General features: G+C 36.4%; 1 protein-coding gene across 4 annotated transcripts in view; it reads left to right on the top strand.

Moving 5' to 3' along the window:
• Positions 1-19,782, top strand: part of FGF12 (fibroblast growth factor 12) — a 504,561-nt gene that overhangs the window by 328,962 nt on the left and 155,817 nt on the right. For all 4 annotated transcript variants that reach the window (XM_003363362.5, XM_070242695.1, XM_001500259.7 and 1 more), the window contains one exon: positions 9,421-9,524. In XM_003363362.5, the coding sequence (XP_003363410.1) occupies positions 9,421-9,524 (104 nt within the window). The remainder of the gene's footprint in view (positions 1-9,420; positions 9,525-19,782) is intronic.

Below are 19,782 nucleotides of genomic sequence, written 5' to 3'. Positions count from 1 at the left end.
TCTCCCTCCCTCTTCCTCTTTCTCTCTGTTTCCTTTTCTCTTTCTTCTTTGCGTCTTCATTGGTTGTCACATTAAGTGCCTTCTAATGTGTTTTGGTTTGATTGTCACCTTTTTGTCACTGGAATAACTTGTGTGAATAATAGACAAGTGAAATTAAGTTGAATAAGAATATAGCATTTTTAAAGAGTGCTTTTTTCTCATCCAGTATAATTTTACAAGATGTCTAATATCTGGCTTGTAATAGGTTCCCCACATTCTTCCCTTCCTCTTCATTCTCTCCAAAACCTGCCTCACCCTACACACACACGCCAGCCCCGTGCATCCTCTACTTCTGACCTCTCAAACTTTGTGTCATGTAGGTTTTCTGGCTTTCCCTTAAGATTCCATATTTGAATATATTCTGTGTGGTAAATATTATCTTTAATTGTTTCTTACATGTTTAATTATGGAAATGCGACCTAAAAAAGCTATGAATAAGCAAGCGTAAAGAGAAACCACTTCAGATTCACTTATTTATTTGGCAAATATTCAATAGCAGCCTCTAAGACCAAGTTGCAATGCTAGGCAATGAGAATGATAGTACAAGTTTCCACTTGCCCACAGAATTGTGGGAGCTTCAGAAAGATTTACAGATGAAGGTGTATTCCCCAGGGACCACATGTATAGGAGACATCACTATTTTCCTATCCTAAGCATGACATGTGGTGTACCTGAAGTGCTTAATAAGTATTTATGGGAAGGATAAATAACATATGAATCAGGGACATCATAGAGATATTTACAAGGTACTGTATGAGAGTTCAACTAACTAAGGCCATGGAATCTCACCCCAATGTTTAGGATAACACTTCATTCCCTTCATTTATTTACTTAGTACCTAAAAAACAAGTTAGGATTTTTTATAAAGTCCTGAAATAAAGCCATGTAGTAAGATATTTAGTTTATTTTTAGTATATTTTAGTTTGTTTAAAAAGTGACATTTTGCATGTCAAAATCCTAGCACAATGCCAGAAAAAAAGGTAGGCATTCAATGAATATAATCTTTTTAGTTTTTCCTTTCTCATTTGCTACTTCTCTTTCATTCTCTGCTACTTAAATTTCAGCCTGAAACCGACTTCGGTTTTATAAGTCCTAATATTTAGACAATTTTGGGCACTCCCTTGAAAAAATAAATGTAACATAATGAAATGAAAATTAGGTATACAAAAGAAAGTAGGATGAGAAAATAAATGACAAAAGTTTAACTTTTAAAAAGCTAAGATTATAAAGTCCAGGGAAATAATAAAATATTTTAGTTACTTATTTGATGCATGCAAGTCTATATATTTCTTTTCCATTATTTTGTTTGTATAATCTTTGAACATCTTTTCATATGACAATTTTATAATACATTTTCTATAGAAAAATAATTCAGTCTTTCCTGTAGCATGATTAATCAAAATTGATTCTTTGTTACAGTCATGCATCACTTAACGATAGGGATACGTTCTGAGAAATGCATAGTTAGGCAATTTCATTGTTGTACGAACATGACAGAGTGTACTTACACAAAACTAAATGGTATAGTCTGCTGCACACCTAGGCTACAGGTACTCATCTGATAGGACCACCATCATATACACGGTCCGTCATTGACAAAACATTAGTATGCAGCTCATGACTGTATTTTTTTAATTTATAAAAATTTATTTTAGCTTCACAGTTCATAATTGGCAATGTCATGTATATATTGAGGAGTGTTATCAAAATTGAAATTGTTTTGTTGTAAGATTTCAGAACACTTCAAATCTACCAACCGCTTCCTCCAATAAATAACTTTTGCTACTCCTTTATACATTACTGCAATAATGCTATGTAGCCAACAATCACATGGCCTCAACTGCATGCAACAGCAAGTGTTTATGTTTCATGTGTCTGGGGTGGTTGGCTAGGCAGCTCTCCTGATCTTGTCTAGTTACATATCTAGGGTCAGCTATCTCTCAGTTAGTCTAGCATGCCCTTGGCTGGATTCCTGAGGCTGCTTCAATATGTTCTCGGTATCTTACATTCTCTTTCTAGGACCAGTTGGTTAGTCTGTGCCTATTTTTCTTAATGTAGTGGCAAGAGGGGAAATGCACAAACAGGAATACGTCTTCTCTTTTTCAAGATTCTGCTTGCATATGCTAATATCCTATTGGCCGAAGTGAGTCACATCCTGAGCCCAGTATCAAAGGCTAGGGCAAAATATCCTTCCACAGCATTGCAGATGAAATGGGAAAGCACATGGTTAAGAGAGAAATGGAGAATTGGATGTATCAATGCAATTCATCTACTAGTTTATTTACTTATTTATTTTTATCATATTCTTTCATTACTTTTTTAAAACAATAGCTTTGTTGAAGTATAATTGATATACAAGAAAAACCCTGTATGTATTTAATGTATACAATTTAATGAGTTTGTACGCATGCATACACCTATGGAACCATCACCACAATCAAGGTCATAAACATACCTATCAATTCCAAAACTTTCCATTTGTCCCTTTCCCCTTTTTGGGGGCGGGGGTAAGAACATTTAAGATGAGATCTAGTCTCCTAACAAGTTTTTTATGTGCACAATATAGTATTGTTAACTATAGGTACTATGTTGTTCAATAGATTTCTAGAACTTATTCATCTTGCATAACTGAAACTTTATACTCATTGAACAATAACTACCCATTTCCCCCTCCTTCTAGCTCTTTGCAACCATCATTCTACTCTCTGCTTTCATGAGTTTAATTATTTTAAATACCTCATATAAGTGGAATAATGCAGTATTTATCCTTCTAAGTAAGACTGGCTTGTTTCCCTTAGTATAGTGTCTTCCAGCTTCATTTATGTTGTCACATGTGACAGGATTTCCTTCTTTTTAAAAGCTGAGTAATATTCCATTGTATGTATATACCACATTTTCTTTATCCACTTATCATCCAGGGACATTTATGTTGTTTCCATATCTTGGCTAATTGTTAATAATGCTACAATGAACGTAAGAGGGCAGATATTTTCTCGAGATCCTGATTTCAATTCTTTTGTATATATATCCCAGGAGTGAGATTCCTATATCATATGGTAGTTCTATATGTAAGTTTTTGAGGACCCTCCATACTGTTTTCCATGCTCCATTTTCTCAATGTGGTTTTCCATAGTGGCTGCACCACTTTACGTTTCCACCAACAGTGCACAAAGTTTTCAATTTCTTCACATCCTTGGCAGCATTTGTTATTTTCGGTTATTTTATTTTTTTTGGTAGTCATCATTCTAACAGGTATGACATGATATCTCATTGTGGTTTTGATTTGCATCTCCCTGATGGTTAGTGGTGTTGAGCGTTTTTTGTGTACTTATCGGTCATTTGTATATCATCTTTGGAGAAATGTCTATTCAAGTCTTTTGCCAATTTTTAAATTGAGTTATTTATTTCTTTGCTATTGAGTTGTAGGAGTTACTCATGTATTTAGGATATTAACTCTTTATCAAGTAAATGGTTTGTAGACATTTTCTCCCATTCTGTAGTTTGCCATTTCATTCTCTTGTTTCCTTTGCTGTGCAGAAGCTTTGTAATTTGATGTAGTCCCACTTGTCTATTTTTGCTTTTGTTGCTGTTTTTTTTGCTGTTTATGTTTCTGTTGTCATATCCAAGAAATCGCTACCAATACCAATATCAAGAAGCTTTTTCCCTATGTTTTCTTCTAGGAGTTTTACAGTTCAGGCTTTATGTTTAGATCTTTAATCCATTTTGAGTTGATATTTGTGTATAAGATAAAAAAGGGTTCAATTTCATTCTTTTGGATGTGGATATGCAGTTTTACCAGCATCATTTATTGAAGAAACTGTCCTTTCCCTTCATTACCTTTTTCCATGTGGTTCAGTGATTGAGTTTGTTATGGATCCCAAGAACACCAACTCAATTATTTTATTTTCAATAATATAAGAGTCAGATTTGCATAGAGGTTTGGAATGAGATATTCATTTTGGAAAGGACAAGATTGAGAAGATGCTCACATGTCAGATTAGATGCTTGAACTCGGTTTGGCTTATCATTGTTGTCTTTATTTAGCAAGTGTTTACTGAGATGCTGAATATAAATAGAATATATGCTACCTGGCTTATTCTCCCTGTCAATTTCTCTCTGTTTTTGTCTCTGTCTCTCTTTCTCCCTCCTCCACTCCCTCCTTTTCTCCGTTTAATACACGTGTGGTTTAGATGTGATCTTGTTTTGGAGTGCTTACAATCTAGTTGTGGTTAGGAAAGAAAACATAGTTTTTTAATGGAAGAAAGTTATAAATTGTCATAAATATAGTCTAGATCCAGGACTAGGGCAGCTGAGAAGTGAGAAAGAACACTTGGTATTTTGTGTATTTCAAGCATGGCAGGGGTTTCACTATAAGGATATGGCATAAGTGACATTCTAGGCAGAGGGAATGAAGTAAGCGAAAACATGGAGTTAAAAAGTGGCAAGAGGGAAATCAAATTACTAGAATAAGGAAATAAATATATTACCGTGAATAGTGCCATGTAGCAGAAATGTATGCTGTGACTATGTATAACCTTGAATACCAGGCTGAGAAGTTTTAAATTTCTTTTTTTATCTTAAAAACACACTTTTATTCTAATAAGGAAACCTAAATTCCTGGAAATAAGGTGCTTTTTCATGCCCCTTAGAGTCAATTACATTTATTGAATATAAGATACGTCCATATAACTGGGGTAGAAGTTGCAGAAACCTCCTCTCAAGAGGCTTGCAGCTTAGGGATAGAGACAGATGTGTAAATAAACAATTATAATACCACGTTCCAAATGCTGTTACAGAGATATGTCCATGAAGTAGACAATTATGGACAAGGAAACAACTGTCTCGGAAGGGTTTGGGTAAGACTCATGGCGCAGTTTAGCAGGGAAGATAGGCTTTCTAAAAAAAGAGGCAAAAGAAAAAATAAATCCAGCCTAGTTAAAGATCAAGGGGGAACTTAGGAAATGGCAAAAAGCTTTCTGAAGCTGGTTATGGTGAATGAAATGAGTGACAGGTGATAACCTGGAAACGTCGTTTGGAGCCAGGTTGTAAAGGCCATTGAGGGTCCGAGTAAAGACTTTGGATCCTTCTTGTAGACATGAGTATTCACTAGAGATTGTAAGCAGGGAGATGGCCTGAGTAGATGCAAGGGACTTGAAGAATGGTGTGGCCCTCTTACTATGAGTTAGGACAGTGGCTTTGAGGTTGGAGAAGAAGACTGCAGGCTCAGGAGAAATTCTGGCTGCATAGTGAAGGGCTCGTGTGAACTACAGCCAGTGTGCTACACTGAAGATAAATACAAGATGAAGGTAAGTTGTTTGCCGCTTTTCAAGATTTCAGGAGGCAGATGCAGACCCTCCCAAAGAGAATAGTTTTAAGCTTTTACCACTAAAATGTCTCATCCCAAATTGTTTACTGATTTGTCTGGGGTTTTTTGGTGAAGAAGGTTGGCCCTGAGCTAACATCCATTGCCAATCTTCCTCTTTTTGCTTGTGGAAGATTGTTCCTGAGCTAACATCTGTGCCAATCTTCCTCTATTTTGTATGTGGGATGCTGCCACAGCATGGCTCGATGAGCAGTGTGTAAGTCTGTCCCCGGATCAAAACTTGCAAACCCCAGGCTGCCAAAGTGGAACATGTAAACTTAACCACTATGCCACCAGGCTGGCCCCTGATTTTTTTTTTAATGGACTTGGTAAATCTCCCAAAGCATACCGTCTAAAAGCATTATCACCTCATGGTTCATATAAAACTTTCACACAAGTTTCTTCCCTTTGTCTCTGCCTAGTTTTAGTGGCTTTCTCACTCTCCTCAGGTAGGAAGAGCTTTATAGTTACTTTTATACTTCCATTTCAGCGAAATGAACCAATATGCTTAGCATTTGTCCTGGGAAATCTTTCCCTTAGAAAAACATCATTCAGCATTTTGGATTTCATTACTCTTTCTCATAAGAATTGTCATTGAACTTGAAATTTTCTAGTGGTTGCCTATATTTACAATGTATAAGTACCTTACATTTAGTTCACACCTTACGTGTTAACTCTGCTTTCATTAGCAATCTCTGTCAGTTAGGATTAGGGTTGGCTCTGCCTTGCACAGACTGAAATAACAAGGACTTATTTTTCTCACATAAAAGCCAGACCTGGATAATTGAATGCTGGACTGGTGCCATTGCTCCACAAAGTCCTCAGGGACCCACTCTTTCCAGCTTGCCTGCTACCACTCCCTCAGGGGTGGCCCTTGTTTTCACGGTCTGAGATGATCCAGCCACCACATCCTGGTAAAAACAGCAATAAGGCAAAGGATTGAGAAGAAAGCAAAGGACACTTCTAAGCTCTCTTTAAGGAAGGGGTCTTCAAGCATACAAAGACCCTCACTGACCAGTACTGAGTCCATAGCCACAGCTAGCTGCAGGCTATGTAGGGAAATGTAGCTAAATCATCTATTACTTTGTAAGAAGGTGAGCGTGGATATAGGAGGAAATTAAATTTTAAGTGGAAGAAGGGGGAAATATGACATTTGGGGCAGATAAGCACATTGGAGAGCTGGAAAACCTTTTTTGAGATGGTTTCACCTGGGTTACCTCTCTGAACCTGTTTGCCCTTCTAAAAGTTAAGATAACCATTCTGTCCTAAATTCTTCATAGTGTTTGTGGTTGAAGGTCAAGTACGATGATGGATTTATCAGCTCTTTGAAAATTAAATGTTGTGCAAATATAAAATATCATTTTTTAAAGTATTAAACAAGGTTCTGAATATGGACTCTGTAAATATTACTGGGATGATATGTCAATTTTTACATCAGACCCCATGGCAACCTTATTTGACAAGCAGAAGAATGAAATATTAATGACAACTCTTATATAGAGAGAACATATCTCTGTTTATGAAACACTTTGAAGACCATGGTAATGCATTTGGTTCTTCTATAAACTCTGTGCAGTAAGGATTATTATGCTCATTTTACAGATAGAAAAACTAAGGCAGAAAGGTTAAATGAATGGCTCAAAGTCATGTAGCTTCTGAATGATGGGTTTAGAAACTATGTTGTCTGCAAATCTCTCACATTTTTTTGTAATCTTGCTGCTTGAATCTTTGTATGTCAACTTCTTCTTGTCCATTTGGTAAAGTCTAGATGTCTAAGATTAGAGTGACAGATTCTCAGTTATTTATCCCTGCTTTATCTAGCTGGTGTTCTTTCTCATTCCTCCCCAATATGAATGAGATCCTCCAATCTTCCAGTCTCTTCCTGTACACACACGTTACCCTGCAGAACCACCTAATTTCCCACCCCACGAAAATGTCCTTCTGTTCTTGGCTTACCCAACTTCTGCCATTTCTTTAGGTGTCAACTCAAGTCCTTTCTTCTGTGTGAGACATTTCCTGAATACCTCAGGCCCCCCAGATCTATTTTCCTGAACTTCTGTAACATAGAGAATATATATAGAGTGCATATATTATGTTTAATTATAGAAATAAATTATACACTATATCAGATTATTCCATATGTCTTAGTTTTCTCTCAACTAGACTTTAAGGTCTTGTTCTTCTTAAGATATTTCAGCAGCACAAGGACAGTGGTAAAAACATAGGAAGAAGGAAAACTAATATACCTTCAAACTGAGCCAACTATTAATTCTTAAGCATCTACTAAGATCTAGTCTCAACTTTCATGACAAAAGAGGAAACAGATTCAAAGAGGAAAAGAGACTGGTCCAATGTCAAACATCTAGGAATTGAATCCTGCTGTACTAAACTTGTGGTCTAAGGCTTGATCCTTTACAACTATCAGTTGAACATTTGACTGAAAGCCAACTACTATGTTTTGTGTGTGTGTGTGTGTGTGTGTGTGTGTGTGTGTCTGTATGTTTAGCTTACTATCCCAGGTTGAGAGAAGCCCCCCCAAATGGAAGCATTTCTCATTAATGGTAGTACATGGGTTAATTTACGTATATCTTATATTCAAAACTGAGAAGATGACCAGAACTGATGGGAATTTTACCAGCAGAAAAGATGGGTAAGGACTTCTGACCAAGTCAGGATGTTAAAGTGAACTACAGAGATACTCGCTTATGCATGAAGTCATGAAATATTTAGTTCATGTCCATGTTGCCATCTGCAGAGCCTAACAATATGATTGTTTTCCTCCCTTATGTGATACAAATTCTTTCAGGATAAGGGCAATGCTTTATGTTTATGCTCAGTTTGTAATCCCAACAGTAAGTAGAATAGTGCTAGGGATATATAATTCATAGAAGTACATTGTTACAAGAAAAATAGATGAACTTCTTATTTATATTTTTTCTGGTGTATGAATACCTTCTCTAAGTGGATATATAAACTATTGAATATTTTCAGTGATAGGCGACTCAAATATTTAAAGACTACAAGCATATTTCCCTTTCATCTTAGGATATTGAATTAAATTTACCAAGTTAATTTTAATGGTTTTGTGCATATGTATAAATATATATGTGGTATATATATATAATGTGGTATATATATATATATGTGCATACATCCTGAGATATAAAATATGTCCATTATGACTTAAGGTATCGATTTTCTATCCATCTGTTTATCTATATACATTTACATGTCAAAAAATAAAATATAAAGAGAAATGTTCTGGGCCAGCCCCGTGACCAAGTGATTAAGTTCGCGTGCTTCGAATCCTGGGCGCAGACATGGCATCACTCGTCAGGCCATGCTGAGGCAGCGTCCCACATGCCACAACTAGAAGGACCCACAACTGAGAATATACAATTATGTACTCAGGGGCTTTGGGGAGAAAAAAGGAAAGAATAAAAAATAAAATTAAATTAAAAAAAGAGAAATGTTCTCCTTCCACCAGTGTAGCTAACAGTGAGTCAGTAATTCTTGTGTTCACCTTTTGTGTTCAAGACAATGTTAAGGACCACAAGGAGGGGACAGAAAACAAGAAGTTCTCACATGTTTTAGAGACCGTATTTTATATTACTCATGACTACAAACATGTTTTCTACTGTTGAGAATTTTTTGCTTCAAATTACTTGTTTTTTAGAAAAAGATCATCTTATGTTACACTGTTTGGGTGTGTGTTCATTTTGTGGAGCAGAGATCCTGGACTCTGAGATCCAGGTGGGGCCCTTAGAGACCTTCTAATCTAACTCCTTTATTACAGATGAGTTTCTGTGATTTGCCTGAAATCACACGGGTAATTAGTGGTGGCGCAGAGACAAGAAGCCAATTTTCCTCACTCTTTGACTCTCTCTCCCTCGCTCTCTGTCTCCCCCTAGCAATTTCAACTCACAGGTTTTATTCCCAAGAGTCATCTTAAGAAGCAAGATAATTTTATTCAAAAGGTCACTGATCCCTTTCTCTCTGTCTTCTTTTTTCCCTTCTAGCCCTGTTCAATCTGATTCCCGTGGGCCTGCGTGTGGTGGCCATCCAAGGGGTGAAGGCCAGCCTCTATGTGGCCATGAATGGTGAAGGCTATCTCTACAGCTCAGTAAGTACCCTGTAATGCGTGTGTGTGTGTAAACTGGCATTCAGAGGTAATGGAGTAACCATTATTTTAGGGAAGAAAATTGGAAGTTGAAGCCGTTTTATATTTTCTGACCCAGTATGTCAAGATTATTATGAAGATTTCATAATTTAGAGCATTAAAGATCATCTTCTGTTGAGAAAGAGCTAGTTGGTCTCCGTGAAATGTAAATTCCCTTCATCTAGCTCCCACTCCTGGAGAATAATCTATCTTTTGAATTTTACCTTTCTGTTTAATTCAAGGGGTAAGATATTTTTCTTTTCTCCTGTTACCTCTCCTTCAAGCACAGAGGATGGTTTAGGAAGTTAAATTCTTCAGTTTGTCTGGGAATCTTCCCTGTGTTATTGTGGAGAAAGAGCTTTCTGAATAGATTGTGCTTTTGTTTGTATTTATAAATCTGTGTAGTATCGAATGCATCAGATTCCTGGAATAACTGGTCCCTTCAAAGGCAATGTGAATTTCTGGAATGAGCTCTGGATTAGGGGCTGGGATATTTGAGTTTGATTTACATTTCAGTTTGGACGAGTCACCTCCTCTCTTTGGTTTAATTTCTGGACGTTTAAAATGAGACTGTTGGATACCATGTTGTCTAAAGTCTTTTTTAAATCCAGTTGACAAAATTAGGTAGCATCAGTGACTACATTATCAGCGCTAACATATTTTAAAGTAGTTAACGCTGTTCTGATGCCTGTTTCATTCAAGATAATAAATCATGCACTGAGAGAATGTGGCTGCACCAAATCATGTGTTTTCGAATATAAAACACATTTCTGTTCTCTCATAAGGGAGTCACCTATTTGTAGTTTGTGAAGAAATATCTTTGAAAATCATGGTTACAGATTTCCACTCTTACTTTCTATGATCTCTATAAATAACATAAAGTTATTATTCAGGAAATGCATTTATGCCTACTAGAGTCTAAATTAGTTATTGAATAACCTTTATTAAACTTTTTCAATATTCAATTAAATCAATCCCTGGTATTATGTTTGTTTATTAATAATACATCTTTCATTCATGTTAGAATTCTTAAAGTTGCTATTTTACTCCTGAACATATTCAGATATGAATATGCATTTATATCCTAGATGTGTACATACACATTGTTTTTCTATAGTTTCTACTCAATACTTAAAGATATACACAGTTTCGGTCAAAATAATAGGCTTTCATTCTTGGTGTGACATAATTCTAACAGTTCTTAATGTCCAAATACTATGAGTCTATATTTGAAACGTAAGAATTAAAATAAGGAAAAGAAAGGTAGGTTATTGTTTTGAATAATTCCAGTTAAACTTTTAAAAAAGTTTTGAATGTACTACAAACTAAAACATGGAGATGATCTTAAGATGTATTAATTCAAAGATTTAATCAGTCATCAAGTAAACAACTAAAAGTAGATTAGATTACGTTTATCCCTGTATTTAGAAGGTCATTATTCATTTTTATATTTATTTAAAAGGTCATAATTCAGGTTATAATTCCACAAAAACTGTAGAGTTCAGACCTTTGGACTAGAGTTGATTTCCAAACTGCTGAGAAGAAGAAAAACACAAAGTCTGACAACAGTATTGTAGTCAGAAGGTAGTTGTGTAGGAGCGTGCATGCACGCACGTGCATGTGTGTGTGTATGTGTGCGTGTGTGTGTGTGTGTGTAGGGGGTGGGGGTGGGGAGGAGTCACTCTTGTTGGGTGTAATCCCAAAGGTCCTGGGAGAGGAGCCTGGGTATTCAGTATGAAATAACGGAACTTCATCCTCTGCAGCCTTTTCGGAGATGTGTTCTTTTTTCCTTCTTGCTTAGAGCTAGTGTTAAGCTGGGGGCTTGAGCCCATAGGAGGAGGTTTTAAGAAATTCTTGACTAGAGAATTTTAATGGAGGTGCTTTTTTGTAAAAGAGCTAACACCTTAGTAAAGCTAATAACCATCTGTTGAGTTACCTCATTTGGGCACCTAGATTTTCAATTTTTCTCTTCACTTCAATCAACCTTGCCTCATACCAAGAATCACAATGCTTTTCCCTGCTTTTGAGACTATGAGGCTCCTGGGGACAATTTTCCTTTAATTGTAAACATGGCATCACTGACATAGATCATCAGGACCCCTACTTTCAAAATCACCCTCTTTCTGGATAAGACTAATAGGAGTAAGTGCTGGCTTTTAGTATTAAACAGTACCCATAGGCCTGATGATTTTGTTATAGGACCAAAGAGGGTCAATATTGGGCGAGGCAGACCTGAAAGAGAATGGGGTGTCAAGGCTCTCTCGCCCCTTGTATGGCTGTGTGTTTGTGTGGCGTGCCTCAGCAGGAGAGCACTAGTGCAGCCGGAAGCCTTGTGGTGAGTTAAAAACAGGCTGTTAACATAGGCTTTCCTGAGGCTCTTTTGGTATATTAAGACTTGAAGTCATTTGAAAAGCAATGTCCTACTTCGTGTGAAATAGTGTAGTTGGGCATGCCAGTGAAGGCCCTAACTGGAACATATGGCAGGGCAGGGGTAGCGGTGTGGGGCTGGGGGCAAACCAAAGAGGTCATAAAGAAGCTAACTTAGAATCCAAGAGACATTCACAAATGGTTTAATTTACCTGGTTTGTATTCAAATTTAAGCTCGGAATTGATTCCCTCATTGCTTCTGATTTTCTCCCCTCACCAGGAGACAGGAGAGAGTGGTAAACACAGAGTGACCGTTAGGTAGCCTAGAACTAAGGGTTTAAGATCCATTCTGAAAATCTTGTGTGTTAATAGGTGAGTTTAATCTGTACGCATTTAATGAGATTTTTCATGCATTTGGATTTGTTTTTACCGTTGTAGTTTGTATTTTATCTTTTTAAAAAAATTTCTTTGCGTTATTGAAATTTTTTTTTATTCTATATTCATTCTTCTGCTAGTTTCCTTAGTTTATGTTTCTATTCCTTTAGTGATTCACTCTTACTTATTTTGACATACGTACGTAAGTATATAGTTTGCTAAACATTCTTTGTGTTCCCATCCTCCTTCCAAATGGACCTTAGGATGTTCTCGTCCTAGCAAACACCACCACCCTTCCCACCAATTTTATTAGTTACACTAAAATAAAATCATATGCCTGATTAGTTATTATTCTATAGCTAATAATTCAATTTGCCAGTCCTTAAGATGATTTCTATGCATATAGTTTTTGGTTTTTTGTGTGCGTATCAAATTTGGTCTCTGTGAGTTTACTTTTCTTCTCAAGGAAATCTGTCATTGTTTTGTGTGTGAAGTATGTAGATGGTGAGCTCACTTCACCCTGGTATTCCATGAAAATGCCTTCTTTCCACTCTCCCTCCCTCTTGAATCACGGTTCAGATAGTTATACAATTATAAGGACACCAATTTTTCCCCAGCACTTTGAAAATTATATTCCATGGGCTTCCAATATCTGTTGTTGACTGTGAGAAGTTTGCTGAGCGTTTAATCTTCTTTCTTTTGTAGGTAATCTACATGGAAAATTTAAAGGATTTTTTTTCTCTTTATACTTCATGTTCTGCAAATTCATTATAATGTCTACTTGTGTATCTATCTTAATTTATCTTGTTAGGAATTCAGAATATTCCTTTTTTTTTTTTTTAGGAAGGTTATCCCTGAGTTAACTACTGCCAATCTTCCTCTTTTTGCTGAGGAAGACTGGCCCTGAGCTAACATCCATGCCCATCTTCCTCTACTTTGTATGTGGGATGCCTACCACAGCATGGCTTTTTGCTAAGTGGTGCGATGTCCGCACCCGGGATCCGAACCCGCGAACCCTGGGCCTCTGAGAAGCAGAATGTGCGAACTTAACCACTGCGCCACCGGGCTGCCCCCCACAATACTTTTTTAATCTAAGGAATCACATTTCTTCAATTCTGGAAAATTTTAACCCTTAACTCACATACGTTTTCTTTCCCTATCATGTTTTCCAGTCTCTTGTGCTGACAATAGTCAAATGACTTATACTAGAAACTTTCAAATTCGTTTACTGTCGAATTGATGCCCTCTATTTTGTGATTTCAATCACTGTGTTTTTCCTTTTTGGATGTCTGATGGCTTCCGTTTGATATCTACCTCTTCTTGATTCATTTCTTCCTGTTTTTGCTATCTGGCTCTTTTTGTGGAAAGTCATTACATGATTAACCTCTCTGAGCATTCTTGTAATGCTTTGTCAGACTGTTCCATAAAGTTAATTTCTTTTGTAACGAATTCATATTTCAGTTGTTGATTTTGTGGGCTGTCATTTTCCGAATTAGATTAGATCATATTGGAAATAGTTTTCCACGTGTTTGGAATTTCAGTCTGCAGGCACGTTTCCCTCCCCTCCCTCTCCCTAGTCTATGTCTTCCTGTGAGGTCTGCCCTCACTTTCTAGCAGTGTTTTGTTGCCTTTATCCAGCCTTAGTGGCTGAAGTTTATAATAAGATTTTGAGTCATATCACGGCTCTTATTCTAGGGGGACATTGGGTTAGGGAACGGGGCCCGGGCTGGGGGGTGGCTTGGTCTAGTTCCCCTCATTGTGAGGCTGTGTCTACCATTGCATCTTGCTTATTAAGTAGTAGCAGTATGTTTTCTTTCAGCGTTTTTAAGGTTGGAGCAGGAAAACGATCCCAGCCCCTGGTAGGAGCAGGCAGCCTTGCTCCAACCCTCTGTCCTACATAGAGGACTTTTATTCCTTTTGACGTGACCAGAGTGGAACTCTGGATCACACCGCCTCCAGGACCGGAAGCCCAGTAGAGCTGCAGCTGCAGCCTGCTCAGTGCTTTGTGTTTCTCTCTCATGGGGGTGTTTGGCCTGCTTTGATCCTGGCTATGTCATTTAGCCCTTACTTTTTAATATTTTATTCATCATCACTATCTGTTTGGAGCAGAGTGGGTGCATCCTTGTCTGAACTCATGCCTTTTTCCCTCCTCTTGTTTTTTATTGTGGTAAAAAATGCATAACGTAAAATTTACCATCTTAACCATTTTTAAGTGTACACTACAGTTGTGCAAAAGATCTCTAGAACTTTTTCACCTTGTAAAACTGAAACTCTATGCCCATTGAACAGCAACTCCACTATTTCTCTCCCCTCAACCTGTGGCAAAAGCATTCTACTTTCTCTTTCTGAGTTGGACTGTTTTAGATACCTATAATAAGCGGAATCATGCAGTATTTATCTTTTTGTGATTGGTTAATTTCACTTAGCCTAGTGTCTTCACAGTGCATCTGTGTTGTAGCATATGACAGGATTTCCTTCTTTTTTAAGGCTGAATAATATCCTACTGTAGGTGTATACCACATTTTCTTTATCCATTCATCCATTGATGGATATTTAGGTTATTTCTGTATCTTGGCACTTGTGAATAATGCTGAAATGAACACAGGTGTACAAATATCTCTTCAAGATCAGGTTTTCAACTCTTTTGGAAATATAGTCAGATGTGGGATTGCTGGATCGTAAGGTAGTTCTATTTTTAATTTTTTGAGGAGCCTCCATACTGTTTTCTGTAGCAACTGTACTACTTTGCATTGCCACCAACAGGGTTCAAAGGTTCCAATTTTTCCATATCCTTGCCAATACTTGTTATTTCTGTTTTTTTTTTTTATATTAGTCCTCTTAACAGGTATGAGGGGATACCTCATCGTGGTTTTGATTTGCATTTCCCCGAGGGTTAGTGATGTTAGTGATGTTGAGCACTTTTCCACATATATGTTGGCCGTTAGTATGTCTTCTTTGGAGAAATGTCTATTCAAGTCCTTTGCCCATTTTTAAATTTGTGTTTGGTTGTTGAGTTGTAGGATTTCTTTATATATTCTGAATATTAACTCTTTATCAGATACATGGTTTGCAAATATTTTCTCCTATTCTCTCTAGGTTGCCTTTCAGTCTATTGATTGTTTCCTTTGCTGTGCAGAAGCATTTTTGTTTGATCGAGTCCCATTTGTCTATTTTTTTTTTGCTCCCTGTGCTTTTGGTGTCATATTCAAGAATCACTTCCAAATTCAATGTCATGAAGCTTTCCCCCTATGTTTTCTTATAGGAGTTTTACAGTTTCAGTTCTTACCTTTAGGTTTTTAATCTATTTTGAGTTAATTTTTGTATATGGCATAAGGGAAGGGTCCAACTTTATTTTTTTGTATATAGATATCCAGTTTTCCCAGCAACATTGTTGAAGACACTTTGTTTTCCCTATTGTGTATCTTGGCACCCTTCTTGCAGATCATTTGACCCTGTATTTAAGAGTCTATTTCTGAGCTTTCTATTCTGTTATTGGTGTATATGTTTGTCTTCACGCTAGTACCATGCATTTTGATTACTGTAGGCTTGTAACATGTTTTAAAATCAGGAAATATGATGCCTCTAGCTTTGTTTTTCTTTATCAAGATTGTTTTGGCTATTCAGGATCCTTTGAGATTCCACATGAATTTTAGGATGTTTTCTCCTATTTCTGAAAAAAATGCCATTGCAAATTTTATGGGGATTTCATTGAGTCTATAGATTCTTTTGAGCAGTATGGACATTTTAAACAATGTTAAGTCTTCCAATCTGTGAACACAAGATGTCTTTCCATTTATTTGCTTCTTCTTTAATTTCATTCAGCAACATTTTGTAGTTTTCAGTGTATAAGTCTTTTGCTTGCTTGGTTAAGTTTATACTCATGCCTTTTTGAAAGAAAGTCTGAAATAGTTTTTAATGGCATTAAATAATACCTTTTTAAAAAAAGTAAATAGAAGTTCTAGAAGCTATCGCTTTCCCAAACAAAAGAAGCTCATGAAAATCAGAAACTTCTGTTCCTGAAACACCTTCTTCAGTAGTTCAGGAAATACTTCCTTGTGTTACAATCTGTTGAGACAGATTCTTCTACAAAATTGACCTTATTCGGACAGTGCCATTAATTTTTTTATTTTTGCTATTTAACCAGTACTAGCTGACTTGAAATTTAATGTCCTTTGATGTTTCATTCTCTTTGAGGTTTACAAGTTTTTGAAAAAGTTTGTAAAACTACTTAAATTTTCTCCTAGTCTCACAATGCTTAAAAACACTTGGGTTGAAGTTGGCGGGGGGCCGGGGAGGACATCTTTTCATCATATAAACAGAGTGTCAAGATGAATGAATCTCTTCTTTCTACCATCCTCTATAAGACTGGTATTTGCTGTAAGATTGGTATTTTTTTATATTTAAGTAGTTTGCACTGAACCTTGAATACGTAAAACAATTACAGATAAGCATTGTTTGACATAAAGTTATAAGGACAAATTATTGTCAAACTGGTTAAAAGATTGGTGATAAAATATTTTACGTAATTATTGTAGAGAGTCGTATGTGTAATAAGATGCATAAAGGATTTAAAATTATAATACTATAGTCACATTGTTAATGCTGGTATGCTTGCCTTTGTCTATTGTGTACCTGTGTAATTGTTAACATTCCTTGTAGCTCAGCTCACATATTAACTGATATGTCACCTCTCTCCATTACTCGTATCATTGAGAAAGAGATGTTATTTCTACTTTAATATCACAGCACCTGGCTTCCTTTTTTCTTTTGGGCAGGAATTATATTGTATTCATCGTTGTCCCCTGGGCCTCATATATCCCCCACTCACAGCATTAAATACATTCTCTGCTAAAGGGAGTTTTTTAAGAAAGACATTGAATTTTAAAGAATTGCCTATTCCAAGTATAGATGTAGCAAATTCCATACAATAAGTGGATAATTAACTATGATTACGTTGATGATTCTACAAATCACAGCACAAATGCTGCTTTACCCTCAAAGTCAATCTCAGTACAACTAAATTCCTTCGACATATATTTATTGGAACTCTACCAATACCAGGCACTATGTAGTGAGCATACAAAGATGGGTAAAAGAGCAAAGATCCTTATCCTCCTGGAGTTTTCGCTTATCCTCATATTTGCCTGTTGCAGGGAGTTTGGGCTAACCACAAGGTTAGAGAGCACAGTCCCCCAGACTATCTTCACTTCTGACACCAAATGCAAGTTTGGAGGAAGAGTCCAAAACCACCCCATGGTTCAATGATTTGCTAGGACTTACAGAACTCACGGTAAAACTATTATTATTATTATTATAGTCATGGTTATGGTTTATTACAGGAAAAGGATACAGATTAAAATCAGCCAAGGGAAGAAGCTCATGGAGCAGAGTCCAGGAAATACCAAAAGTATCAAATTCAGAGTTTCTGTTATCCTCTTCCCCTGGAGTCAGGATGTGTTACTCTTCCAGTATTAATATGGGACAGTACACATGGAGAATTGTCATTCAGGAAACTCTCATGAGCCTTGTTGTTAAGAGTTTTATTGGGGATACAATAAAATAAAATAAGACTGAGTACCCATGAGGTTGATCCCAGGGTCCAGGTCAACTGATACTGCATGATTCCAATGTCCTTACCCTAAGTCATTGTTATTCTCTGGCTAGCCCAATGTCCTTTGTGATGGCTATATTTAAAGGTATCAAGAGCAACAATAACAACAAGAATAAGAGAGAGATTGCTTGATTGATTTATGTTCCTTCTCACCATTTGGAATTCCATACCGAAATCTGGTTTTTCAGTGAAAGCCAACGATGTCAAGATTGCAAAAAGATACTGACTTTATATTGAAAATCTGAGTCAAGAGTTACTTAGAAACATGTAAGGAGTCTCTGAGGAAGAAGAAAAGAGAAGGCCAATATTGAGAGCTATAAGGAGAAAACTATTTTATGTCCACAAAGTGGACGTTAGAAGAAAGTACTTTTTATTTCACTCCTCTAGTTTCTTTTGCTTTCCCACTATCATAGATGTCCAAAATTTTCCAGCCCTGAAGACCCGCTAAAAATTTTCTAAATTTCTGCAGCCAAAAATAACTTCCACATTTTGCATTTTGATAAAACATTTATCGGTATATTTCCTTTCTTCCTTTTGTTAGAATTATTTGTTTTCATGCCTTATCTATCCTATCAGATGCAAGCTCCTTGAAGTTAGGGAAGCATCTGAAATAGATTAATATCTCCCATTTCACTGAAAACTGCAATTCCCATATAAAGGTATCTGTTAAAATCTTGTTGAATCAGTTGATGGATGCATTTCATGCAGTTTAATTCCGGCAATAATTCATTGGCCATCTGGTCTTAATGGTTTTTGTGATAATTTTCCTGATTCTGACTCTACACACTTTCTTGTTCAGCTAACTGGTTCAGCTTTAAGTAAGATATCACTGTTCTGTTGAAACATGGATAGTTTGCTAGAGGAATCTTACTGTTCATGCTTCTCTGCACTGAGGCTGATATTGTGTTTTAAGAGTTGATGTTGTCATGCTTTCCTTTCTGTACTAAACACTGCTTATAAAAGGAGGAGGGTACAGGGAGCAAAGATTTGTCCAGGACATCTTCTTGGGAAGCCACTTGGTCATTATAGTTCATCTCTTGTAAAAGATTTCCATTCCATGTTGAAAAGAGATGGCAGATTTTTAAAACAAATACATCTAGGATAGAGGTACAAAGTAGTTACCTGCTTTGGAATAATTTGAGTTTCCTCATCAACTGATTTCCTCATGCAATATTCTAACATTTGAAGCTTGTGTAGAACTATTTCTAGGGGCAAGTAGAATCTCTGAAAAGTCCCTAACATTGAAGGACAGCACGAGTGAGCGAGAGAGAGAGAGGGAGAGAGAGAGACAGAGAGAACATCTTAGCAACTAATGCCCAATGAATCATAGAATTTTGAAGTTAATGGCCTCTAAATAGAGAGAAGTCAAAGGCCAAATCACAGAGGCTTGTTCAGCAATTCGATTGTTAAATATTCACTTTAAGTTATTTACATAATTTTTTTTCATATACCTGTGGTGTCCTTGAATTTTATGACATTTCTTTTTCATCTTAAGTTAATTTTTGGCCATAGCATCTAGAAAAGTATTATTTATTTTGCCTATTTTTTTTTTACTCTCATGTATGTTAATTAACTAAATTGGAGTGTTCTTTTCAACTAAAAACACAAAGAAAATATGGAATCCTGCCAACCCAAGAACCTGGCAGTTCTTGCTTGCAACCATATGACATGAATATTTTTGTTGGAATTAGGTTTCCTTTCTTTGAAAAAAAATCAATAGGTCATTAGTTATACTTTCAGTAAAGATTGAATAATGGTAAGCATCCATTTTTACCTTATTATGATATTTTCACTAGTAAGTTGTGTTGGTTTTATTCCAGGAGTGTGTATAACTTCTAGAAAATATTAACACTTTAGTTCCAGGGCTAG

The sequence above is a fragment of the Equus caballus genome, chromosome 19 (assembly GCF_041296265.1).
Source record: "Equus caballus isolate H_3958 breed thoroughbred chromosome 19, TB-T2T, whole genome shotgun sequence".
NCBI classification, from domain to species: domain Eukaryota; kingdom Metazoa; phylum Chordata; class Mammalia; order Perissodactyla; family Equidae; genus Equus; species Equus caballus.
This window is presented reverse-complemented; position numbering and strand designations above follow the sequence as displayed.